General features: G+C 47.7%; 3 protein-coding genes across 3 annotated transcripts; 1 reads left to right on the forward strand and 2 right to left on the reverse strand.

Annotated features, from left to right (window-relative positions):
• Positions 1-750: 750 nt before the first annotated feature.
• sucla2 (succinate-CoA ligase ADP-forming subunit beta) lies at positions 751-13,087 on the reverse strand. The gene is made up of 11 exons (XM_047046506.1): positions 12,972-13,087; positions 11,987-12,182; positions 10,036-10,135; positions 9,461-9,623; positions 9,069-9,197; positions 8,415-8,553; positions 7,356-7,517; positions 6,820-6,962; positions 5,547-5,667; positions 4,216-4,304; positions 751-3,169 (listed from the first exon to the last, which is right to left on the reverse strand). Exons 1-11 carry the CDS (start codon positions 13,053-13,055, stop codon positions 3,095-3,097), a joined length of 1,401 nt encoding a protein of 466 aa, XP_046902462.1. The 5' UTR covers positions 13,056-13,087; the 3' UTR covers positions 751-3,094.
• Positions 13,088-13,247: 160 nt separating this feature from the next.
• On the reverse strand, positions 13,248-16,422 carry med4 (mediator complex subunit 4). Its single transcript, XM_047046532.1, has 7 exons — positions 16,338-16,422; positions 15,987-16,053; positions 15,569-15,739; positions 15,224-15,281; positions 15,005-15,091; positions 14,614-14,745; positions 13,248-14,309 (listed from the first exon to the last, which is right to left on the reverse strand). The coding sequence occupies exons 1-7, from the start codon at positions 16,406-16,408 to the stop codon at positions 14,137-14,139; spliced, it is 759 nt and encodes a 252-aa protein (XP_046902488.1). The 5' UTR covers positions 16,409-16,422; the 3' UTR covers positions 13,248-14,136.
• A 378-nt stretch (positions 16,423-16,800) lies between these two features.
• itm2bb (integral membrane protein 2Bb) lies at positions 16,801-25,669 on the forward strand. The gene is made up of 6 exons (XM_047046531.1): positions 16,801-17,038; positions 22,535-22,666; positions 23,198-23,398; positions 23,738-23,848; positions 24,235-24,385; positions 24,876-25,669. The coding sequence occupies exons 1-6, from the start codon at positions 16,955-16,957 to the stop codon at positions 24,962-24,964; spliced, it is 768 nt and encodes a 255-aa protein (XP_046902487.1). The 5' UTR covers positions 16,801-16,954; the 3' UTR covers positions 24,965-25,669.
• The last annotated feature ends 1,463 nt before the right edge of the window (positions 25,670-27,132 follow it).

Below are 27,132 nucleotides of genomic sequence, written 5' to 3' on the forward strand. Positions count from 1 at the left end.
AGCAGGTAGGCTACGTATGGACACAGCAGGCTACCTGCAAGGTTCAAATTACGGGGGGCTTGGGGGGGTTTGACCCCCCCTAATAAAGACTTGGACCCCCCCAAAAGAGGTCAAAACAACATATATCGTTCTTACCTGTAATCATAAATATTACTTTATGCTCTGGAGAAGTTGACCCCCCCGAATCATTATAATTGTATAATTCACACTCGGGCTACCTAAGACAAAAACCTTCATCCATGACATGTCTGTGCCAAGGCAGGAACATGTATGATGGTTCATGCTGAAGCCGTCAGAAAATGACTTCATTGACGCATCACAAACCACACAGAGTATACCGTCTATTTCAAACTATTAAGTCAAATGATCTCTTTTCTTAAGGGATTAACACTCCATGTTTGACATCAGTTTGTTCTGAATCTTTCCCAGACGTGATGAGTTGAGTCTGACAGCGTGCTTCTTGCCCCAACGACCAATACACGGGTAAAAATAAGTTAAATAGTGTGTCGTTCCATGTGTTTATTAGCTTGAGTTGGTGTAAGGGTGAGAGATAAGGGTATGAAATAGTGTGTTAATGTTCATGTAAACACTCACTGAACCATCATAGACGGAGGCTTGAAGGACTATCCTCCTCCATCACTGAATCGAAGCCAATCGACCCTCCAACCAACAAGATCTTTAGATTAGATTAGATTCAACTTTATTGTCATTACACAAGTACAGGTACAAGGCAACGAAATGCAGTTTAGGTCTAACCAGAAGTGCAATAGCAGCAAGTGCAAGATTTACACTTCGCTCGAGTCAGCCTACACAGTAAATAACCCCCTTGGTGCACGAGCAAAGACACGAATCACGCGAAGCTTCCAGACTCAATACTGCTATAGACCAAGAGATGATTTAGGGATAATTGGAGTTTAAAGATACCAAAACGCCCAGAGCATGTTTAGTTTTAGGCAAAATGAAGATTAATTAGTAACAGTTGATAAACATTTTTTTTTTATGGATGGATTAACCGCTGCTGGTTATCAGGAGTTTACTTTCAATACATTTTATTTTTTTTAACTCGAGGTAATGCCGTCATAGTACCGTCATAAACATATCATGCCCTTTTCAGATGTGTTCAAGGCAAGCCTCTGTCAGACTTCGTATGACATTTGTTGACATAATCCTTTAATGTGAGTGTAGAAGACACGTCGCTTGTGATTTACGACACAAGCTTGACGCAAATCACGCATTCTTCTCATACTTAGGTGATGGATTTCTTTGAAAATATCTCTGGCCTTGGAATAAAATGACCGAGCAGAATTCTAAGTATATCAGACAAAACATTCATAACGTAAGAAGGACAAGCAGAGCAGAAATAAACACAAGCAAGACTTCTCTGTTCTCTGGATTTATTCTAAGTTTCGTGTCCCCCCCGAGAGGACCATAAATATTTTACAGAAAGAGAACAGCATTCTCGTTATTTACAAGATATTATAAATGTCTTACAACTCACATTAAGTGTATTTTTTTGGATTCTGAGTGCAGGGGGAGTAACAGGGAGAGAGAGAGATGTAGGAAGCGAGAACAGACATGACTACAATCGTTTACAGTAGAGGACAGTCCTCTCCCAGAGGAAGGAGAGTGGTTTGACTGACCAGGTGTGAAGTCCTGTTTTTGCTGTTGTGATCTGGTGGCAGACCACAGAATATCAGGTAGCTATGGAGGAGAGAGGGGCTAAGAGGAGGGCGTGCTGAAAGCTGGCAGCAGTGGGGAAAGTTGACATGATCTGAGATAGACAGCTCAGTGGGAACACACACACACAAAACCGTCAACATCAGGTCAGTGATGCAACAAAAGCTCTCAACACACGTTTAGACCAAGAGGCCTGCAGACGGCCCCTCTGACCCCGGCTAGGGGCTGGGGAGATGAAGACCCAGACGGAGGTGGAAGAGCCCTCCACAAAATCATCACACATTCAACCGGCTCTAAAAGCTCCAGCACTTGTCCCTTTCAGATCCCAGAAGAGATCAGAAACTCAAAACGCTGCCCGTATCCAAGCACTATAAACAACCAGCCAATGAATCACCAGCATCAGTCACTCATGGACAAGAGCTAGCTCGCTAGCGTTGATCTCCGCAGAGCCGAGCCGGCTCTTCTGAGCCCCTTCGGTCCCGGAGAAACAATTGGCGAGGGGATCAACACTACCGAGCCAGCGTGGCTTGTCGTTCTGCAGAAAGAACTCCTCCTCTGCATCCCCCTCTCTCATCCCTCATTCTCCCACCCCGCTCCTCAGCAGCCTGCAGGGGCGAGAGGAGGAGGAAGAGGAGAAGGGGGAGAAGAGGAGGATGGAGAAGGAGCTCTGTGACAGACCTAGCCTCGGCCTTCGGACCACCATCTTCCTACAGAGTCAGCAGAGGGCTCTGAGAGAGAGTTCTGGGGAAGACTGAGTCAGTCTAAAGCCAAGAAGACATTCCCAAAAATGTAACCAGGCAGAAAGAGCTTCTATCTCCCTCTTCCAGAGAAGAGCGTCTATCTCCCTCTTCCAGAGAAGAGCCAGGAGCTGGAGCTGGGGCTGGGGGGGGGGATTGTGCGTTTAGACATGGTGCTATGCAATGTGGGGGTGGGTGGAGAGACAGACGTGCCTGGGAGAAAGATAGGTAATTTAGTCTTCCAGCTGAGACCCAGAACCCATTTAGAGACTACGACTACTTAAGGTCTGAGTTCCTGCGCGCCTCTCATTTCCCTGGAAGCAACACGACAGGGTGAGTAATACTTCGAGGAGTAACGCAGTCACACAACCATGAGAACCCTCACACAAGGGTGTACCAGAGCAGGGGGAGAAGAAAAGGTAAGGATTAGGATAGGACAACTACATACACACACACTTACTGTGTGTGTGTGTGCGCATGTGTGTCATAACACACACAGGAGGAACACATGTAAATGAGCCTGAGACATGCCACCAGACCAGAGAGAGAGAGGGAGAGAGGGAGTGGAGTTTGGAGTGGCGTGGGAGGGTCCAGGGCGAGTGGCGCTCCTTGCCGATGAGGGGCGGGGCATGTCTGGGGTGGCGCTGGGGCCGTCAGGGGGCGGGGTCAGGGGGCGGGACTTAGATGGGCAGCTGGAAGGTGATGTCCACTTGAGCCTCCTTAGCCAGCGAGACGATTTCAGAAAGCTTCACAACCTGCAGGACACAAGAGAGCGCAAGAGAGATGACACACAGAGAGAGACACACAGAGAGAGACACAGAGAAGAGTGACAGGAAGAAAACCAGAAGAAAACATGTCAGAAAAACCTGACACGGTCCTGTCACGTCAGCGAGCAGACAAATCCAGTCAGTAGAGCTTGCATGGTGGGGTGCTGTAAACTGCAAACGGGCCTCTAATGGGGAACCTGATGTTTTTGAAGCATAGAGCAATAACAGCGGATGAGAGGGGAGATGAAGGGGGAAGACTAGACGCTTCTGTCCTGCTGGATGCTGGGAGATTGGACAGGCCTGCCAGATCATCAGAGCTAGTCAGCCAGTCACTGGTGGTGGGTGGGTGACTGCAGTCATTAAGCTGTCATAAGGCCCTGCTGTCACCAATTGCCTGACACTCAAACCAACCCTTTCACACTCACACACACACACACATTCCCACCAATGGCATAAAGAGTTTGACACACAAAGCTTTGCTGCTGGTGCCTGTTGTCTCAGATGTTGACACGCTGTTAACCCTGCGAGCCTGAGAGGCCGTACAGAGGGGTTTCTGAACGTTCCAACTGTTCTGTGCTCTAGTTGAAAAACGAGTTGAAAGAAAGGCGCTGGTGTTGTCATTCACTTCTTCTCAGCTAGACAGCCACTCAACAGTCAGAGAGCCATACACAAATATTGTTCAAGGTACTAGCTAGCCAGCTAGTCTAGCTAGGGGTCAAGACTTGATGATGAAAAGCTGGGATGAGGTGATCGTCAGCGCCCCACACGCACGTTTCTAACAGAAACAACACATGGACACATGCTCTGACCCCTACACAAACCTCGCCTGATATTCTCTCTCACCTTCAAACACATGCAGACAACATACCCTCTTGTACCACACACACACACACACTCATCATCCAACACAGACTAGACAGGCCTGGAGGGCCAGCTTGCATGTCTGAGTGTGTGCTTGTCTGTGTGTGTGTGCGTCTGTGTGTGTCTGTGTGCATGTGTGTGTGTGTGTGTGTGTTCTCTGCGAGGCCTCGTACCATCTTGGCAGCCTCGTCCAGATCATCGCAGGCGAGGATCTTGAGCGGGCTGGCAGCGATCAGGGCTTTGGCATCGTCCACTCTGGTCCCTGGAAACACACACACACAGCTGACGTCATTCACATGCATTTCAGTCAAGGTTGATTTTGCTATGATAGCATTACTATGTCAGGACATGGATGTCAACATGGTTGATTGTGCAAACTTAGAATGGGGCTGAATGGAGGGGAAATAGCTTAATACGGTCAGGTTTTGCCGTAGTTTGGGTCCAATGTTTGGGACTACTACCATGTCATTAGGCAGAGTCACCCGGCCGATCACACTGACAGTGTTTCCAGAAACACGGCGCTAGCAAGCCCACTACGACGCGCCTAACACGCGCTCCTATCTTGAGCCTCTCTTTTGTATTTTTTCTAAAGCTTTTTACACGCGCATTAAATGTTCAAATATTCTCCACTTTTCAGTGCAAGGCACGGAGTCTCACAGCTCGTCCATGACACAGGCTGCGCTGCCTGTGTCTGGGGACCACCGCAGGGAACTGGGAAACGGTAAGTGGGAAGGAAAGCTGGAACGTGATTCTGACGGACAGTGTGCTCTCTGGCCTTTAAACCCTCTGCCTTCTCTCTCTTCTCTCTCCCACCTCTCTACTCCTGACTCTTTTCCCTCCAAAAAAGGGCTTTGATGTTTTCATGGTGTATAATCTTGTCGTCTCCAGCTAGTGGCTGTCACACAGCGCTTCAATTAAACTCAGTTAAACTCAATCTGTGTTTGACGGTTGAAACCGCAGGCTCAGAATGACTGCTGGTCGGACAGTAGGACAAGAAGACAGGGGGACAGGAGGACAGGGGGACAGGGGGACAGGAGGACAGGGGGACAGGAGGACAGGAGGACAGGAGGACAGGGGGACAGGAGGACAGGAGGACAGGGGGACAGGAGGACAGGAGGACAGGGGGACAGGGGGACAGGAGGACAGGGGGACAGGAGGACAGGGGGACAGGGGGACAAGAGGACAGGAGGACAGGGGGACAGGAGGACAGGGGGACAGGAGGACAGGAGGACAGGGGGACAAGAGGACAGGGGGACAGGAGGACAGGAGGACAGGAGGACAGGGGGACAGGAGGACAGGGGGACAGGGGGACAGGAGGACAGGGGGACAGGAGGACAGGGGGACAGGGGGACAGGGGGACAAGAGGACAGGGGGACAAGAAGACAGGGGGACAGGAGGACAGGGGGACAGTGTTGGTTCATCTGCCTCCCCTGCCATTACTGCAAAAGTGTGTGTATTCATCGCCTGTGTGTGTGTGTATGTGCGTGCGTGTGTGTGTGCTCACCTTGTAACCGCACCACGATGGGGATCTTCAGTTCCAGGTCTGTGACAGCCATGATGATGCCCTGGGCTATGACATCACACCTCATGATGCCTCCAAAGATGTTTACCATGATGGCCATCACCTGTAACCACATCATGACCATGAACCATCACCTAAACAACTCAAAGACAGCAACTTTTGTCCGTTATCAAATCCCCAAATGGCCTCCAAAAACCCGGGCAGCCTACAGATGACAACAACCCCTCTAATACAGAGGACGTAACGTGTGAACTGGACCAGAGTCCCACTCCCTGTGGTGAACTGGACCAGAGTCCCACTCCCTGGGGTGAACCGGACCAGAGTCCCACTCCCTGGGGTGAACTGGACCAGAGTCCCACTCCCTGGGGTGAACTGGACCAGAGTTCCACTCCCTGGGGTGATGCCGGACAGCAGCCGTCTTCATTAGCACCGCCCTGCTCTCCTGCTGAGAGGCCATCCTGTCTGGCCAGGTCCCTCTACACTCCCTCTCTAGACCAGCTCACTGCCTGGACTGCCGTCACAGGGTCACATGTCATTAGGAGAGACCATCTGTGTCAGTCCCACTGTGGGACAGATGCCTTTGTTGAGCTCTCCCTTTGGGTGTTGTGTTGTCATTTGTTTCTCATTACTGATCGCTTCCGAAAATGTCATGGAGAACAAGTGTTTTTGACATCAGACTGTATTGTGCTGGATCAACACAATAGGACCTCACCACCCTGATCAACACAACAGATTCCTAAGTCCTACTGATCCAGGCAGTCACGTCATTTTACTGGCCGTATCACACAGAACAGAATAACAGCACTGTGGAGGGCGATGGCATCTGAACAAACTGAACATTCCCCTCTGCACGGCTCCAGTAGCCCCCTTAAGAATAGACATGTTATTTGACTGCATTGTGTCTAAAGTGTTTATCAGTGAATGTAGAAGTGGGAAGGCTCATTTAGTCTGAAGCAGGTATCCCACAAAGCCTGTGTATTCATGTAATGAGAAAAATACTGTGAGTTGTCGCTAGATTAGTTTGTTGGTCACTAGGGAAGGTGAAAGTTGCTAAGTCTAATCCCTAAATTGGCAACACTGGTTGTGTTGGTTTGGTGTGATATTGCTGTTGGCGTTTCCTGGAGCGGCGTGAAAACCGGCGTATGATTCCAAACATTCTAGCCCCAACTGCCAACAGCACAATGTTTGGTGTTTGCTGGTCGTTGTCAGGGTAGTTGTCAGGGTCGTTGTCAGGGTCGTTGTCGGGGGCACTCACCTTCCTGTCCGAGGTGATGAGCTTGAAGGCCTCGGTCACCTGGTGGGCCGTGGCTCCGCCCCCCACGTCCAGGAAGTTGGCGGGCGTGCCGCCATGTAGCTTGATGATGTCCATGGTGGCCATGGCCAGACCTGCCCCGTTCACTACACACACACAGGCACACACACACAGGGACAGGGACACACACACAGGGACACACACACAGGCACACACAGGGACACACAGGCACACACACACAGGGACAGGGACACACACACAGGGACACACACACAGGGACACACACACACAGGCACACACACACACAGGCACACACACACAGGGACAGGGACACACACACAGGGACACACACACAGGCACACACACACAGGGACAGGGACACACACAGGGACACACACAGGCCAAAACATTATTGTGAATAGGGCAAAACTTTCCAAATATATATGTAAAACAGTATGTACATACATAGATCTGTGTGTGTGTGCACACGTGTGTAAGATGGTCCGTACATGGCAGGTGTGTGTGTGTGTGCTCCTCACCCAGACAGCCGATGGTTCCGTCCAGACCAATGTAGTTGAGGTCAGCCTTGGCTGCCTGCTGGTCACGGGGGTCCTCCTGGGACCAGTCCCGCATGTCGAACACCTTCTTCTGCCGGTACGCTGCGTTCGAGTCAAAGTTGATCTTGGCATCCATGCACATCACTGTGGAAAAAAACAAGTTGCCATGGGGATGACGGAAACAACGAGCCACAGATCACAGCGATAGGTTGAATGAGGTGGTCATGTGATGAATGACTCAAGTTCTCTTCTGACGACACACAGCATGTCTGCCAGCGGTTTATGAAGCAGTGTTCTTCAACCCTGTGGTGTTCTGTTCTGTGGTGTTGTTCTGTGGTGTTCTGTGGTCCATACAGAAGGTTGACGTGGAGATCAAACAGACCACAGATACCTTCAGCTGTGTGTGATCAGCATTGGCCAGAAATACTCAACACTCCATTCAGTCACAGGATTGGACCGTTGTGCTAAAACAACAAAACATTTAATAGCCACTTACTGTACAAGCACGTCTATATCAGGGCCTCTTGTGACCCATTTGAACCACTTTAACCGGCCATATATAACAAAGAAGATGTATGCACAAGACCACTACGAGTGTCGCACTAATGATCAACTAGAACAATTCTGAGATTTGCTCTGTGGGGGAGTGGAGGGGGGGACTAGGTGTGTATTAGTAAGGGGGCGGGGGGGACGGCGAGGGTGAGTCATCGATGGCTAGGACCACAGGCTGGGACGCTGCACAGAAGCAGATAATGGACAGAAAGGATAATGACTGAGTCATGGCCTCCAACGTCACTCTGCACACTGGGCCAGAAGCTCTGGCAGAGGTTGACTACCTCCTAGGAGTGTGTGTGTGCGTGTGTGTGTGTGTGTGTGAGGGAGAGTGTGTGTGTGAGTGTATCCAGGTAACAGGGGGTGGAGGCAGGGGAGAAAGGAGAGACTGACAGCAGACTGACCTGGACATGGCCTATCCACATTACTTTATGTGAAAGTGACAACGGTCACCGTTCTAGATGTGTGTGTGTGTGACTGTGTGTGTACCAATGCCAGAGGAGTCCTCCACCATAGGGTTGATCTCCAGCATGGAAGCGTCGTACTTCATGAAGACGTTGTACAGCTTGATCATGTTTTCAGCAGCCTCGTTGATCAGGGCTGGGGGGAAACCCATCTTGGTCGCAACCTGGACACACACACACACACAAGTAATTTAAGAATTTGGTCATCAGACAAAACATTTATTGAAGTCTTAATTAAAAGGCTATTGAGTGCTTTTGTGCAGAGCTTTTCCAGACGCCTGCTGAGCAGGAACACACTGGTAGAGAGATGGAGACAGATGACTTTCATCCCTTCACTACGGTGCTTCTTTTATCTACAATCACTCAAACGTTTCTCCCAACACTGGCAACACTGTGTTTGAAAAGCAGTTTAAAGCGTATCCTTAGTTTGTGTTGCTGTTCATGTATTTACTGAAGGCAATAGAGAAGCTAAGGCAAGGAGACAGACAGGCTGACAGGGTGTCTTTGAGACCGAAGGACACTCCGTGCATGCCACCGCATGTCGAGTGAGAAGTACTGAAACACACATTGCAAAACAGGAGAGTGTGTGTGGTGTGTGTGTGTGTATATTTGGTGAGGGGGAGATATATAAAGAGCAGGATGTGATGTGATGGGAGGATGTGTATTTGGGTGTGGTTACCGTGACAGCCTGCTCCATCTTGATGCCCTCCACGATGTCGATGGGCTCCTTGACGATGGCATCAGGGTTCTCTGCTGCCACATCCTCAATGTTCACGCCCCCCTGAGAGCTGCCAATCAGCACTGGGCCCTGCGGGGGAGGGGAGGGGCTAAACATGAGCACACCTTAAAAAGATACGCACTTATACGCTTTGAGGGAGAACACTGATTCCAAGAGGAATCCCTTTGAACATAAGAAATCAATACTCTGTACCACTACGCCATCTAGTGGCCAAAGCCACCTTTGTCAAAATAGGTGCAAGACTGACCGATGTCATTGGTCAAGGACTTCCTGGTTATGACTGGAGGACAGTGACTGGTGGGCTGTGGTCACCTGACCAGTGAGAGGCTCACCTGGAAGGACCTCTCCATGGTGATGGCAAAGTAGTACTCCCTGCGTGGGTAGCGACGCTCGCAGATGAACACCTGGTTACAGATACGACCCTGCTCTCCCGTCTGCTTGGTGTACAGCTTACGACCAATCATCTGAGAGGAGATGTCCCTCGCCTCCTCTGGCCTGGAGGAGGAGGAGGGAGGAGGAATGGGGAGAAAGAGTGAGAGGGGGAGGGAGGAGGGAGGAGGAGGAATGGGGAGAAAGAGTGAGAGGGGGAGGGAGGAAGAGGAGGGAGGAGGAGGAATGGGGAGAAAGAGTGAGAGGGGGAGGGAGGAGGGAGGAGGAGGAATGGGGAGAAAGAGTGAGAGGGGGAGGGAGGAGAAATGGGGAGAAAGAGTGAGAGGGGGAGGGAGGAGGAGGAGGGATACAGGATGGGTAGAGTGAGAGGGAAGAGAGAAAAGAAGGGAGAGGGATAGTGAAATGAGCCCAAAAGAAATGAGCAGTGTTAAGAATTCATGTCTAAACTATTACGTATTTTTTATTATAATACTCCAAAAGTGGAGGAAGTTTAGAGAGAAGATGGTGGAACACGTACGAGTAGACAATCTTCACTCCTCCCTTGAGCCCGCCCTCGAACGTGCCTTTCCCTCGCCCGCCCGCCAGCACCTGAGCCTTCACCACCAGGTCCTTGGAGGCTACAGCACAAACACAGGGCATGTCATCACTCGCACAGCAGGGAGGAAGAACAGAACAAGGCTGGATCCTGGTGTACCGTACTGCCACATCCACACCCAGACACACAGGGCGTGTTACAGAGCACTGGAACCACTCCGTACCCCCTCTTAAATGAGTGACACATTGAACGTTATCAAGTTAATATGGATCCACGTTACTACCAAGAAAGGCTGAACACTCTGTAGACAGTGATGGCATGGAGAACTGAGAGCTTCTTCAACATCATGTCCAAGCATGTGTTTGGATAGAGAGGAACTTCCATGGGCTCACAGGAGGAGCGCCTGTTTCAATAAGCTCAGATGTGTTTGGATAGAGGAAAACCCCACAGACAGATTCAGGAAGTGGTCCAAACTGAACTTAATAATGGCAGAAAGAATAAGCAAAAGCATTTACATTGAGATACAATATGTGACAAATAATAGAGGAGTCAACATTTCAAATTAAGTAACAGTTCATATGAGGTAAGAATAATAAATGTTGTTTCTAAAGAGAGTTCTCTCCTTCAAAAAGCTGATTGTGCTTGCTAACTATCCCTCAGGCTGTCATCTCCACCATGACAGGTCTGTGTGACCTGATCTCACTGAAGCCCCGAGGCTATGTTTAGAATGCAGTGTGTGTGTCTGTGTGTGTGTCTGTGTGTGTGTCTGTGTGTCTGTGTCTGTGTCTGTGTGTGTGTGTGTGTGTGTGTGTCTGTGTGTGTGTGTGTGTCTGTGTGTGTGTGTCTGTGTGTGTGTGTGTCTGTGTGTGTGTGTGTCTGTGTGTGTGTGTGTCTGTGTGTGTGTGTGTGTGTGTGTTCAGCATCGGTGCCAGCAAGCTATTTAAAAACTCTAGACAAGGGTCATTCTAAATTAGAAGTTTTGCACTTCTCAGATTTCCCCAAAAAATGAGTCTTGCAAAGAGTGGAACAAAAGCTGTGATAATGGATGACAGAGGCCTTCAAAGAGGCCTTAAAGCTGAATAGACCGTTTCTCACTCCTAAAATCAACCTGGTCTTAGGAGCAAAGAAAGAATATTTGGCAGCTTTATCAAAAACAGAAGAAGCAGGTTACTTTCCCTGGGAGGGAATTGAGGAATTTTAAGAAAAGCATTAAGGAAGTTCATCTGTTACTCTAAATGTTAAACAGACCTGCCAGAGAGACTGAACAGCCCCTAAACCAACACTCATGTAGAGACCCGTTACAGACCCGTTAGAAACCTGTTTCCAACCATATTCAGTCCGAACGTGTGCTACAAGACTTGGAACTGAAGCAAGACTTGGAACTGCAGCAGGGCAGATTACATTTAGTCATTTAGCAGACACTCTTATCCAGAGCGACTTGCAGTAGGTATGGGGACAATCCCCCCCAAGGCAAGTAGGGTGAAGTGCCTTGCCCAAGGACACAACGTCACTTTGGCACAGCCGGGAATTGAACTGGCAACCTTCAGATTACTAGCCCGATTCCCTAACCACTCAGCCACCTGACCAGGACAAGCTGCTGCAGTGCTACCAGACTGCAGCAGGGCAGTTCTGAGCAGGAATCCTGAAACCCTCTTCAGACCAACCCCACTCCAGCACATCCACCTTCCGATCACAGGTCCTCTCAGACACATCCTCACAGCACCCCTGCACTACCGAATGTCCTGTGGCACTTGTCTAGTCACACCCATTTTTGTACAGTCATATGTTATTGTTTAGCTCCACGTAGTGGTCGTAGTTGTCTAGGTGATTTTCAGTAGCGTTGTGGTCCTGGGTGTAAGCTCTTTCGTGTCACTGCGTGCTGCTAGCATGTGATCGAAACCACAATAAACGCTCACTGGAACTTATTTCTTACCGATCTGCTTAGCCGCAGAGTAGGCTTCGTCAGACGAGCTGGCCACCAGGCCGGCTGGCACAGCGATGCCCGCCTCCTTCAGCAGGCCGATGCTCATGTACTCGTGCAGGGAGAGGTTCCTGTGCTGCTGCTGCAGGTAGGGGGGCTGGGCTTGGGCTCCATGGGACCCAAACACACCAGAGGACCCCCCCAGCACCTGGAGAGAAGGGGGAGAGGGGGGGAGGGGACACAATAGGAGTCGTTCAATGCAAAAAAACAAAGGCACATTAATGCAGCCTGGCTGTTAAAGAGAGCATGGACACATACGTGTGCGTACAAGTGAAGGCGCGAGGGCCTCCACGCTCGCACACAGACATGGGTTAGCGCCAAAATGAGAATGTCTAGCTAAAAACACTGAATATACTGAGAAATGTGACTGGGTGTTTGATGATACCTGACTGGTACAATTTTAAGTGGCATCCGCTCTGTTTTCAGCACGAGTCGTAAGGGGCACCTAAACCGATTTGGGAAGTTCTATTCGAGTGCAAGTGTGACAGATGCGATGGTGAATTTAGGCTGTTTCCTCCTATGCCCCTGGCCTGTGACGTTGCTAATGGCAGCTGTTGGAGGTCAATCTGTAGACGGCTGGCTATTTCACTAAGCACTCTTGATCTACCTTACAAACACGTAATACAAACAAACGGCACATCTGTATTTAATTTAGGTTTAGAGTGAATATATTCCCTTCATTTTTCAATAATCAAGCGAGTGAGGGGGATCATACACGCCAATGTTAGCGAGATAGCTTGTGTTAGCTTGCAAACTAATGCATTAGCCGCAGTCAGGCCATTTCAATACAAACACTGCGAGAGTGCGAGGATGGGCTAATGTCAAATATGACCCTGTCGCTGTCCGGGGATTTCTTGGTTACTGTGTTACTATACTGGCATAATAATTGCATACATCGGTAGCTGAAGTCTTTTTCTAGAGCTCGTCAAACACCTACCTTGGATGCGGAGTTTAGGGTTGTCCTGGTCCCACAATTTCTCAGTCTAGCCGACAATCGGCCGCAAATCAGGGACGTCGCCATGTTTCCCCTCACAAGCTTCAAGGTACTTTAACGCATGCGTAGTAACCTACAAAGCCTGGTGCCCCTTGCACAGCCATTCAGCGCATTCTCCGTTCCTTACAGTTTGAAAACAGGGGTAGCTAGCTATTAATACTTCCAACTTTACAAGCAAGACGTTGTCCTTCAATGTCACTGAACCAACACACACAAATATACTTTCAAAACTGATTTTTATTTACATCGAGGGTGGGAAACCTTCCTTATGTACATATCTATTTACATTCCAAAAAACCTGACAGGTACTCATGTAGTCTAAGTAACCTGATGAATCAAAGTACGGGAGTCATACATAATGAGAAAAATACAAAACATGGAAAATGAATCCTAAACAATGGAGATGCTTTAACAAATAACAAAAGATTTACAGCACAGGTTTAAATCTGCAATTAACCCTTGCTAAATCAAAACACTGTGTGAAATCTCTGTTAGGGAACAGTTCAATTGGAGGTTGAAAAGTGGTAATACTTGTGTGCTTGTATTACAAACATTCCCTTGACTGGTCCAGCCTTTACGATGGTTTGAGGTCAGCCCTGAACAATAAGAGTGAGATATTTGACGATTACAGACATTCCAAGAACTAGTCAAGTCTTAACCAAAGACCTAGACATGGATTAAACCTAGTCATTGACTAAACTTATCAATCAATAGTTTTTTTTTTTTTTTTCTTATAGTTTGGGACTGGGTCTTAATCCATGTCTAAGGAAAATGGCTGAATATGTCAAGTGAAGGACAGAAGCTGGGTAGGATTGAAACACAGGGAAGAGCAGTACCAACACACAGCAAGCCACCAGAGGATGCATGCTACTGAGGGCCAGCTCATCAGTGTGGCTTTTATAAAAGGTCTGTTGGATGAGAAGATCTCAGGACTCTCTGAGGTACTCGGGGTGTGCTGGTTAGTTCCCAACACACACATACATACACACACATACACACACACACATACACACACACACACAAAGATAAAAGCCTCCACACAAATCATACATATGCACATGAGCCCACACATACACACAATCACACATGTACACACACACACGCACACTCAGTCGGAGTCGCTGCTGCTGCTGGATGAGTCTGTAGACATGGCCTCCACATCATCCTCGTTCTCCTTGTTGTGCCCCGGAGGTTCCAACCCAAAGTCGTTGCCATGGTGAGGGGGGAGCAAGCCCACGGAGACTTCGCTTGACTGCCAGGGGTACTGGGGGGTCAACACGTCTGGAGAGAAGGAAGGAAACGAGGGCTGGAGCTTAGTGGTTAGAGCACGATAGCTCAAGATATCTCAGGTTTTAAATCACCCTGAACTGTTCAAATCCCCCTTACATTGCTCTAAATGAAAGCGTCGGCTAAATTAACGCATTGCATGTTATTACGTTATTAAATATATATCAGTGAAACTGTATTCTGTTGAATGAACAGTTCTGACTTGAGGATACCCACACCTGTCTAGACGTGTGCAGTATGGTATGTTCTAAAATATATCTTGAGTGGGCCGGAGAAAAGAATAAGTTAACTGTCGTACCAGGTAATCTCCCAGCAGCCAGTGCATCCCCTGGGAGGTGGCCGTTCACGCCATTGGTCGGCAGGTTGCTCATGTGACCCAGCATGCCGCTGCGCATCTCCAGGTCAGTGGGGTAGGGTCTCCGTGGGTCGCCTGGGAAACAAACACACAACACCTCGTGGTGTTACAGATCACAACAGAACCAGCATAGAACACTACACTGGTCAACGATTCTACATTCTCATTACAATTTGAGGAATGAGGAACAACTGCAATACTGGGACGAGAAATATGCTTGAAAAATGATCTAAGCTACTTGAACGGTAATCTAAAATTCCTGTTATAGTAGTATCGGGTCATACTACTGCAAAGGGGGTACACAGACTTGGCTGGCAGAAAGCAAAGCGGATACCTGGTACCCAGTTGAGGGGGGCACACACTGCATTGCTGGCACTGATCCTGTGGGCATACTTGATGATCTCCTCTGATGAAATACTCCCTGAAAAAACAGCATCCGTTTAAAATGAATATCAACAAGTTAGCTACAGATACATCAGCCTGTTAATACCTGTTAGCTGTGAATTTTTTGGGCTTCATTGCTGTAGACTAATGCAGTGTCCATCATGCTCACCTTTTCTGGCTCTGTCGATGGATTTGAGCTTCTCCTTTGCCTGGTACACAGCCGTAGCCTGAAGGGACAAAGAAAGGATGATCAGTTCCTGACTGGCATCGTCCCACCACACAAGTCTGTTTATCTCCAGTAACTTTCAATTCACCATATCAAGGTCTGGAATGCACTTATTATGTATATTTTGCATCAACAAACTGCTTAACTCTATTGTATAACTGGCTGTTATGGGACATACTTCTGGTAACTACAAACATACTCAGGTGTGATTTCCTACATCTTCCATCTTTTACCTTAGAATCCTTCCAGCTAAGAGTTTACACTCATTACTCTCTCATTTACACCCACCAGTATGTGTTCGGCCTCTTTCAGCTGTTTTTGAAGCTGCTGAATGTCACTGTCTCTTTTCTCCACCTCCTTCTCCAGGATCTGCATCTCCTGGTGCACCTTCCCCTGATCCTGTGCTACCAGCATCAGCTCCTGGAACTCCTTATCTCTCTGGACAAGCAACTCCAGAATCTGGGGTCAAAAACAAGCATGGATTGTTACAAACATAGACTTGGGAGTGTGGTATAGACAGTGTGTTAACTTCTCCCTTACATTTGCGTTCGTTTACACCAGAATGACATTCAAGCATTCAAAAACGTGCATATGAAAAGGAGGGGAGAATAGAAAACCTCTCCTAGAAAAAAAGGGTATATTTTCACAAATGTTGAGAATGTATGGTGGGATGGTGCAAGGAAGTAACAGCCCATGGCTGTCTTACCTGTGTGTCATCGCTTGACTGAGGGAGTTTTTGGCTCCTTGACAATGCCAGCATTTCTATCAATTCCCTGAAATGGGTGAAGATAGTTTAGTGTACATAAAGATTATCGCACACTCGCAAAAAAGCATTTAAATTACTTTTGGGTTCGTTTCATGTAACTTTATTGTAAGTGTGTTAAATAATTTGTACAATCATTTTGACCAGTTAATTTAGATGACAGCTTGACTGACTTGTACGGTATGTAGGCTGTTACTATAGCGGGAGTGACTTGTGTGAACACATTTTTAAACAAATGAACGGAATTGCTGCCTTAAATAAACAAACGACACGAGTAAAATAGTAGACCATTACCTGGATAACACTTCTAGATCATCCAAAACAGATAAGAGCCGTTCTTTAGTTGATTTGTCGGCCACCGCCATGGCTGTTTCTTCCCTACTGCGCAGAACAGGAAATTAAGGAGCTTAAAAGAACCGATGACAAATAATTGCAGTAGCGACGCCTGCTGGATAGGAATAGTAGCCTACTCGCAAGACCAATTAATTGTGAAAGTAAAAGGATCATGAACTACTTTCAAAACGTTATAGCCTTAAATGTAAGATTTTCTAGAACTGTATAAGTAAAAATGTAGGCCTGCTGTGTAAAAAGTAAATCATGGCTCAGTTTCTGTAAATGGGCAGTCACTTGTGTTTCAGTTTTGAATGACTCATATCTGATCGGATTGGACTGAACCAAAGGCGAATGAATTTTATCTTTAACAACAAAGTGAAGTTGTATTGAGGAGTGCGCCCTCTGCCAATCAACCGCGTAGTTGCGTTTCTGTGTCAAGTGACGGCTGAACTGCTGATCTGCGACAGACGAATCTACAACACGGACTGCAAGGAACCGACTTTTTCTTCGACGTTTGTGTCTTCTACAGTAAAGTTATCAAACCTCCCGGGTAGTTGTTCTTAAGTGCTCTTTTAGCAATGGTGAAGGTATCTTTTAATTCTGCCCTTGGGCAGAAAGAAGTGAAAAAGGACGCTGAAACACTTATTGCCGAAGAAGACAAGGTGAGTAAAATGGAACTTAATTACAGAAAGTTTCTAGTCTCTAGTCCTTAGCTCTAGCTAGATTGCTAGTGCTAAATAACTTATCAAGGACGTCTACTAAACTAGTCAAACTAATTTTCTTACAATGCATTGTTCAGTTTCTTTTCCTACACCTTACCAACAAAATTAAGACGAACCCTGTTACTACAAACTGCCGTTTTTGTGTTGTTGTCTACTGTTATTGACCGTTGATCTAAAGGCTACTTTGTTTAAACTCGTTTAAAAATTTTTTTTTACTGTTTTAACGCATTCATTAATGCAGGTTAACTAAATTAGGGAAGTATCAGCAAATATGTTTATTGGTATTTGCGTTCAGTTCACATCTAGCTTTCGACTGGCTGTTGTCCCAGGTATTGTAGCTGTTTGGTTACCCGTCCCCCTCCCCCACATTAATAATATTCTCAGAAAGACCTGCTTCTCTAAAGAGAAACTTTGTCCCTCGCAACCACAATACAATTGCACAAGTGGAATGAAACAAAACCTTTCCCCATATCGGTCCGATATGCATCACGAGGTTAGAATGTAAAAACGGAGGTATCTAAACTTCTAAAACCATGTAATCTGAAGCGCCTGAGAGAAGACTTTGAAGATGAGACTGGGAGGCAGACAAGCTAGCACTCAATGGCGTTGCATTTTCTAGTCAATGCCGGTATGGGCACATTGCCCCCTGGGACAATCTGGAGTGATAGACAAGTCTCCACTGTGTTGCAAATGTCTCTGCCTGTTTAATTGTTGACTCTTATCATCCAAGATGTCATAAAAAAATAATAAAAAAATGCCTGTCTTAAATGGTTTAAAGGTTTTAATTTGACATGGGCCTGAGTCATGTTTTTGACTAAACAAAAACTTGTGACATTGTCCCTAAGTCATTCTTGGATCATTATTTAAATCTCCTTTTTGAAAAGGCCAAAATTATCTGCCATCAGTATCCTATTTGTTTAGTATCGTCATCCAATTTTTATCTTGATTAAATTTCACTGAAGTTTAAGCTTTTCGTCAGGAGTCATTTGATCACTGTCAGTAATCGGAGACCGTTCTTGGGAAGTTGTCTTGGGTCTTAGGGCAAACCTCAGGTCTTTTTAATTTCCTAGCGGGGGAATTTCCTCCTCTGTGTTGTGGTTTCTTCTACCACAATAAGAATCAGCTGTCTTTGATATGGGGGGTTTCATATCAGCAGGCTTACGTTTCCGTTTTCACTCCTAAAGCATCATAGTTTTCAGGAAACAGTGAGCAAGGATGCCTCTCCAAAGTTACTTTAAAAAAAGTATTATTATTATTTACTGACCACTTCCCCAGGCAGGAGGCTGCTTGCTGGGATGGGAAGCCCAGTCTGGGAAGGTCAAACCAGGGTGTGCTGAGGTGTCTCAGAGAGGGAGACAGGCTTCTCTAGTGGTCTGTTCATACTTAGCCTGATTAACCATGGATAGTTATTGACAGTGGGCAGAAGCTTGTGTGTGTGTGGGTAGGAGGAAACTAAACCATCAGATGTGTTCGTGACACATGTCATGTAAAGCCTAGTGGTTTTATATTTTTTGGGGGGGCTAATGGGTTTTCCCTACCATAGTTGCTCCTGTGTTGTGCTTATTAATGCTGGCAACCTAACTAACATAGGCTTTGAGAATATTGTGTGACTAAGTGACTACACACAGTCATAACCGTTGGATAACCGTAGTCAAGTCAAACACATCCAGAAGAGGCTGGCCCTTTTTAGAAACACACGGCAAAGCAAAATACATCAGGGATGCCGAATTGCTCAGTCACCTTGTAAGCACGCTTGTCTCTCTCACAAGCAGGTCTGAGCAGCAAGGCTCCATCCTCTGGAGTGTGCATTACCTATACCAGGCTGCTCTGAAGGGCAAGGCTGCAGGGCGGCGTGTTTGAACAGGGAGGGATCTGGAGGCGACTTAGCGCCCCAGTCTTACCCGGCGGCTGCTGCCTGGGCTCCTGGGCTGTACTCCCTCTGGATGAGGCAGTTGACGGCTTTGGCTGTGCTTTGGGACATAGAGGAACTTCACACTGTAATGACATGCAAATCAAGTTAGAGCCCAATGCAAATAAACTCTGTCAACAGCGTGCCAGAGTCCCAGAGTAGAAGTTTTGTATCTGTTTTTGTGGTTGAGTGGGGAAAGCAGTAGTGTGATCTAATAGATTAGTAGCTATTCACTGGGTTAGTGTTGTCTGGAGGTCTGTGATGGGTCCTGTCAGTTGAAAGGGAGTGAATGTGAAGATGTGGATCTCATATATTTAAAAGGTGGAGACTTATAAACATGATCTGGATAAAGACCCTCTGGTCATAGTTCACAGATAATTAGAGGAGATATTCTGGTTGTGGAGGGGTGGAGATAAGGAGTCAGAAGTGTGTGTGTGTGCGTGCCAGTCTGTATCTTTTATTTTGGTTCTGTGGTGTGAATGTTTGCAATGGCTTTGCCATGTGCCAGGTTTATCAGAGGCATCACATTCTTCTTGCTTCCTGTAGAGCCTGTTTGTGGTGCAGACATGGAGAGGTGCAGTAGGCTGAGGCCAGCGCTGGGTGCTGCCTTACTCCCCCAGGTTCCCATCCGCCTGCCCCTGTGTGTGGGGGGGATGCAGTCTGGGGGGGGGGGGGGATTACGGTAATCACCCAGAGACCGCCTGCAGAGATTTAGCAGCCCTCCCACAGCGCGTCTACCACCAACACAGGGAGAGGGGAAGATTAAACCAGCCACAGATGAGACCCTCCATCCCTCCTCCTCAGTCCTCTAACTCACCTCTCACCCAGAACCATGACCAGCCCCACAGGCAGGGTCCTGGACCTCAGACCTCCAGATGTACCCCAGCCCCATGTCTGTCCAGCAGGGAGACCAGAAGGGCTGTCCTCATGTTGCTTGTCTCTCTCCAGAGGGTGAGATGACACAGTGGAAGCTAGGCTGTCTGAAACCGTAGCTCTGTCTCAGGTACCGACACCCTACCTGGGTCTGGGCTGAGGACACTAGCCTGCTTCTAGGGGGTATCATAGCCGTCTGCACATTCAAACAGTGAGTCACACAGTCCTCAACTGTGCCACGTTTTTTCTTAGGGTTAGGGTTAGGAGGAGGCTGAAATAACATGTTACATGTTGTGTTGAGACGGTGGGCGGTGAGGTTGCGTCTTATGGTAATGTGATACGGCACGGTGTTGTCGACTGTGCGTCACTGGAGGATTCAGCTTGGAGGATTCAGCCTGGAGGATTCAGTCTGGAGGATTCAGTCTGGAGGATTCAGTCTGGAGGATTCAGTCTGGAGGATTCAGTCTGGAGGATTCAGTCTGGAGGATTCAGTCTGGAGGATTGCATGTGAAGCGGTGGCCTCGGCTGGGTGGGTCCCGGCCTGCTGAAAACGCTGCTTTGTTCTCCTAAGGCGGCAGCTGTCGGAGCAGGTAGAGACCTGTGCAGCACACCTGAGGCCCCGGGCGGGGCGGAGGAACCAGGAAGAACACAGTCTGATGTAACCTGTTCCTGAGTCTCATGGCCAAGTATGGTTCACTCAGTTCACCTGGGAGAGTCTGCCACAACACCCAAACAGTATATATGAGGATGTGTTTGGGGGATTTATGCTTTATTGTGACAGTGTGGAGGAACAGAGGGGGAGAGAGAGACAGAAAGGGGAAGATATGCAGGAAAGGCCCCCGGGTTGGAATCGAACCCGGGTTCCTGCGGTAAGGCCTCAGCCTATGAGGTACGGCTGCCCCACATACAGGCCTCTAACGTGACATCACACCTCATACCATGAGAGGAACAGTCCAACAAGGGCTGAAGATCACCGCCCTGCTGACGGCCCATGCTGGAAGGCTGGGTGATATTGGGCTGTCCGCTCAGACAGGCATTGATCCCCAGCCTGGCGTGACTGTAACTGGAGCCCAGATGAGCCAAGAGGCCCGGGGCTACCAGAGGATCAGCCCAGCAGAAAGCGATCGCTGTCTGAGGACAAGCAAACACCAAGCCCTGGAGATTCCCAGCACGGTCTCAGAAATGCCGCGGAGGAGAGATACCACGGTGGTCCTGAGGTTTAATGTTGACTGGAGAAGAGAGGAGGGGGGGCGGGGGGTAGTGGATGACATGGTTGTTGGTTAGAGGGGTGAAAAAGGAAGTTAATGTTCTTCTGTAGCCAAACCATAGCAGAGGAAGTGCTGACAAGCAGAAAACCCCAAACCACCACGTTAGTTCCCTTGTGACTACTCAGGGAGGTGAAACACTGGGGGTGGAGAGGGTGAGCGCTTTGACTTGAGCTGGTAAAAACCTCTTGGAGGAGAACTGTTTGATGGCATGTTGAGTCACGTTAAGGAACTGTACTTTGTGCTGTTGCAAAACTGTTTTTCAGAAGGAGGAAGTGTGTGATTTATAGCAGCCATAGGGAGTTGGATTGCTGAGCGGTGAGGGAGTCGGGCTAGTAATCAGAAGGTTGCCGGATCGATTTCCCGCCGTGCCACATGATGTTGTGTCCTTCGGCAAGGCGCTTCACCCTACTTGCCTCGGGGGGAATGTCCCTGTACTTACTGTAAGTCGCTCTGGATAAGAGCGTCTGCTAAATGACTAAATGTAAATCTACAATGAGGATGTTAAGATCTGATCTTTTACTAAATGAGGATGTCGAGATGGGGACATCGTTATTATCCTACGGTCTTAAGTCAATTGAATCAGAGGTAGTCAAGCCTACATATCATGTTCCCTGATGTCTACAGCAGCAGGGGTTCCTGTGTCAGGGTCAGTGAAGGTGAAGGGGCCCCTCTGAGGGACAGAGATGGCTCTACCTGGAGATGAGATGTGGAGAGAAAGGAGAAACGCCCCAGGAAATATGCCCTTTTTACTCTGGCCCAGCGCTTCCAATCAGAGTGGATCTAATGGGGTGGATGTTGGCTCTGTCCCACACCACAGTACCACCATCACCCTCCCCTTGCTTCTACACCCCTCTCTCTCTCTCTCTACTTGAAATGTTGTCGACCGTCCGACAGAAAGGGTGCTTCCCGGGTCTGAAACCCCCTGCTGCGTGAAGAGACTCGTGGATGGAGAAGTGAAGAATGTTTGAAAGAGGCCTTATCACTTGGACAGAGTCCATTGAGGGCTTGCATGTTTGCGTGCTGATAAGCTGGCTGCGCTGTTGACTGTGTCAGAGTATGTGAAACCAGAGTCTGGAGTCCGCCATCACAGTCCCTCCCCTCCTCCTGGCCTTTATATATCTTGTCCTCTGGGTGAATTTGGATTCATTTCCGTCTCGGTCTCACGAGTGACTCCCGTCTAATAATCAAAGTCTGACATGCCCCTTGAGTTTACTCATTCCATAGGAGCTCTTTCACAATACAGATGTTAATATAGGCTACATGTTAGACGTTGTCAGACTCTTGTTCAGCACATGCCCTGTCCGCTGGCTGCTGTGACCTCTGACCTCTTTTCAAACCCCCCTAACCTGTGTGTGTGTGTGTGTGTGTGTGTGTGTGTGTGTGTAGGACCCAGAGGTAGGCCTGCCTGTGCAGCAGCAGTCTCGGGCCTGGTGCTGGTGCATGTGCCTGGGCCTTGCCCTCATGCTGTCTGTCGTAGTGGTGGGCGGGGCCTGCATCTACAGATATTACATCATGGAGGTAAGCGCATTCACAACACAGCAACTAGGACTACAATTACCACTAACCTTCACCACAGAGCCTTGTACGCCAGTCACTGAATATCACTCGCGCAACAAAGTCACAGCCTACCTAGCCGACACAGGTAATTTACATTTACATTTAGTCATTTAGCAGACGCTCTTATCCAGAGCGACTTACATTAAGTACAGGGACATTCCCCCCGAGGCAAGTAGGGTGAAGTGCCTTGCCCAAGGACACAGCGTCATTAGGCACGGCGGGGAATCGATCCGGCAACCTTCTGATTACTAGCCCGATTCCCTCACCCCTCAGCCATCTGACTCCCTAACGCTTATTGTGGCCTAAAATGACCCACAATAACAACAAGGTCATTTAGTCACACAGCTGCATGCCACCAGATATAGTCCACAAAGATGGATCAGATAGATGATTAGAATAGCCATGAGCACATGACTCAGCCAGTATGGTAGAGACCCATGGAGGAAGGCCCGCTGTAAGCAGGATACCCCCGGGGGGGTGTGACCCTGGCAGGACCAGGTGTACGTGTGCGGGGTGAAGTACCGTGAAGAGGACTTCATGCTGGAGGAGGAGGATCTGGATCTGCCGTCCCAGTTCCGCCAGCTGCAGGAGAGCATCCGCTTCGTGGAGGACGACCAGGTGGAGCTCATCAACGTGCCCGTGCCCGAGTTCGACGACAGCGACCCCGCCGACATCGTCCACGACTTCAACAGGGTGAGGAGGAAACTCACATCCTGGAGGGGTTAGATTGGGTTAGGGGCAGTTCTATGAGGGGTTAGAATGGGTTAGGGGCAGTTCTATGAGGGGTTAGATTGGGTTAGGGGCAGTTCTATGAGGGGTTAGATTGGGTTAGCGGCAGTTCTATGAGGGTTTAGGTTGGTTTAGGTGTAGTTCTATGGGTGTATGTGAAGCCCCTTGTGACATTGCCTGTAAAAAGGGCTGTGCAGATACAATTTTACGTGATTTGGTGAAGTTAGTAGAGTAGAAGGTAGTGTTGCTACCAGACTGGATGAGTTGTGAAGTCATCTTGTGATTGTGGTGTTGCATGTCTAGAGGCTGACAGCCTACCTGGACCTGAGCCTGAACAAGTGCTACGTCATCTCCCTCAACACCTCCATCGTCATGCCTCCCAAGGACTTCCTGGAGCTGCTGGTCAACATCAAGGTAGGCTTGCCGCCATCACGGCTGCCCCCGGGGACGGAATGTCGGGAACGGACTGTTCTAGAACCAGAACAGTCAAGGATGCCTGTGATCACGTATTTTGTTGTTTATTAATATTGCAGCATTATGCCTGGTAGCTGAGACGTGGTTACTTTGCACTGTGCCTGGTAAATACAGACAGTTCCTTGTTTGGAAACACAGCTGGACTTTCTACTGTAGATGCTCTGTCCTCTCTCTGCCTCTCTCCCTCTCTGTCTCCCTCTGTCTGTCTCACCTTCTGTCTCTCTCTCTGTCTCTCTCTGTTGACTTGACTTTGGACGTTCCTTCGTCCGTACTCTGTTGACGGTGTAGTGTCAGGTGAGTCACGTGTGGTGCCTCTCTGTCCCCAGGCGGGGACCTACCTGCCCCAGTCCTACCTGATCCACGAGGAGATGATGGTGACAGAGCGTCTGGAGCATGTGGACCAGCTCGGGTTCTTCATCTACAACCTCTGCAGAGGCAAAGAGACCTACAGGCTTCAGCGCAGAGACACCATCCTGGGTGAGAACACGCTCACTAACACACACACACACACACACACACACACACACTCTCACACTCAAATCCAAACAACACATCTCTTAGTTTAAAGTCCTTGAACACTGACACATTGTTTGCTGTTTTGCTTCTGGTTATTGCTTTTTATAAACGTGCATTTTTTTATGGAGTCCAATTGATGCTGTCAGTCTCAAGTGATGGCATACCGAACCAAAATAGTATCAAATGTGTCACAAGGAGCTTTTGTGTTAACAATATGTTGTTATCATGTTGACTGACTGGTTGTCAAGCAGGCATGCCTATTTTACAAACATGACCTTTTAAGAGGCATTCACTCTCATAGCATTGTGATTGCGACATATCTGATGACTCATGCCTTCTCTAATAATTGGTGTTTGTTTAGACAAGGTAGCACAAGATGGCGGATCCAGAGGCCATTTCTAAATCCAGACTTTTTTGTTGACCCACTTTATGTTCCCCGTGTCTTTTCCAGGCATGCAGAAGCGCGAAGCCCTCAACTGCCACAAGATCCGTCACTTTGAGAGCAAGTTTGTGGTGGAGACCCTTATTTGCGAGCCTTAATCCACCGCCCAGTCCTGTCACAGTGCAGGCTATTCACCACCACTCTTAATGTCACCAGAGTGAAGATTGATTTTTAAATTCAGTTTTTGTGTATTATTTCTTTGGGGATGTGTGGACGTACAGGTTTTAATGTGAAGCTGTCTTGGCAACGTCACCATATGTAAAAAGGTTTTCAACTCTATTTTATAGTTAGATTAAGTCAGTGAGGAATTCAATTTTGGTGGCAAAATATACTCTTTTCCAAATTGTTGATCTCACTGGTGACTTGATGTCTGAAATGACCAGGAATTATGACAGAACAATTGCTAATTTGCACCATTGAATATGGTGGTAGAATGGAGATATTAGGTTTTTATATTTTAATTGTCTGCTGTAACTTGTTCCACTGCACCTATGACTTCTTAACTGGATTTCCTTAATTTAAGAGTGTGGATGTTTTATTTTCTCTTGGTCAAGCTTTAAGAATAACAAATTGTAACAGGGTGTTACAGAGTAGACTTTAAAAGAATACTAATGGATGTTTCTTAAGAACAAAGAAAAACATGCACACTCTTATGTTAAAGTTCAAGATAATTTTCTCAACCTGTCTGTGAATGTTTTCTTTTTTGAATGTATCAATTGTTTTTCAATCACTCAGTTTGTTATACTAATTTGTATATAACCTCAAAAGATATGACCAACACTACAATAAATCTTAAACCAGGATCTCTTTATTCAGCCCGGTTTCTTGGTAAATACAAACAATCTGCAATGTGGACAGTTCAAAGTGTGTCTTTACGTGACCTTGTCCTCACTAGCCTGCATGCTTGTGAACTGCCAGCTCATCCTTTCCCTCCCTCTGCATCAGCCTTTATATGTGAGCATATTTGCCATGTCTGAGGGTGGTCATGTTGGCATTGCCTGTTGTCACCTGATCGTGTAGCCTACACACACTATGTGGTGTGATCACATTTACTTACACTTGCTCCCGTGGCGATCTCTATTGGCTTAAATGCGATGGTGTATCAGTTCACATACAGTGAGGCCATGTTACCTGATCACGATGGAAATGTTCATGATTAGGAGTCTAATGAGTTGGACTTTGCTCAGGGGCTTGCTGGGAAGCAAGCCAGCTGAGACACCATGGTTGATCTTGGGGCACGTATTGAAGGAGACTGGATTTGCAGATAATGAAGGAAGCCCTCTGTGTCGCTAATCAAATCAAATTGTGTTTGTATAACCCGTTTAACAACCAGTGTCACAGAGGTCTTCATATACGCCCATAGAACTGCACGTAAACCAACCTAAACCCTTATATGATAGAAGTATGACTCTTAGATTAATTTAGCTTCATAGCTGAATACTTGGTTATCCCCAACCACTTTGTTTTGGCTTAACTGGTGAATGTTGAACAGAAATCTTGCATTGAATTGGCTACCCAATAGCACATTCCAAATGTTCTTCATAAACCATCTTAGTTTGTCCATGTTTGGTGAAACAAGTCATTGGTTTCCTGACATGTCTCCCATTCTAATTCTATGAGACTACATCTCTTTCTTCAAACAGCAGCCAGATGGCGTGGAGGGGGAGGAGGTGTGTGGGGGGGGGAGGCATGGAGGCGGGCGACAAGGAACGACAGAAATAGCCGAGAGTCATCAGACATCTTGTCGTCGCTGGCTTCTATCTGCCTCTGAAGTGGGAGACGCCACTCATCAATAATCCTGGCAGGAAGTGCCAGGCTGGAGTAGGTGTACTTCCTGTTACAGATACAGACACTCTTCTCCCATCTGATTCACAGAAGGTGCTATTTGAATGTCTAATTGCTTGATGTCACCGTTTGCACCAGAGGTGATCTATGATCTCTTCATGAGTATCTAAGATGGGAATGTTTGATTTATGTCATATCTAAAGTGAGAACACACAGCTTCCTCAGCCAATCAGACCTGACATGCTATTTTGTATAGTTTGAAAAGATAAGCACAATTTCAGGTGCATGTTTCATTTCACTTACCCCTTAATGTTGATCCTCATGGGTTAGGGTTAGTCCTATCACATCCATGGGTTAGGGTTAGTCCAATCACATCCATGGGTTAGGGTTAGTCCTATCACATCAATGGGTTAGGGTTAGTCCAATCACATCCATGGGTTAGGGTTAGTCCTTTCACATCCATGGGTTGGGGTTAGTCCTA

The sequence above is a fragment of the Hypomesus transpacificus genome, chromosome 23 (assembly GCF_021917145.1).
Source record: "Hypomesus transpacificus isolate Combined female chromosome 23, fHypTra1, whole genome shotgun sequence".
In the NCBI taxonomy this organism is placed as follows: domain Eukaryota; kingdom Metazoa; phylum Chordata; class Actinopteri; order Osmeriformes; family Osmeridae; genus Hypomesus; species Hypomesus transpacificus.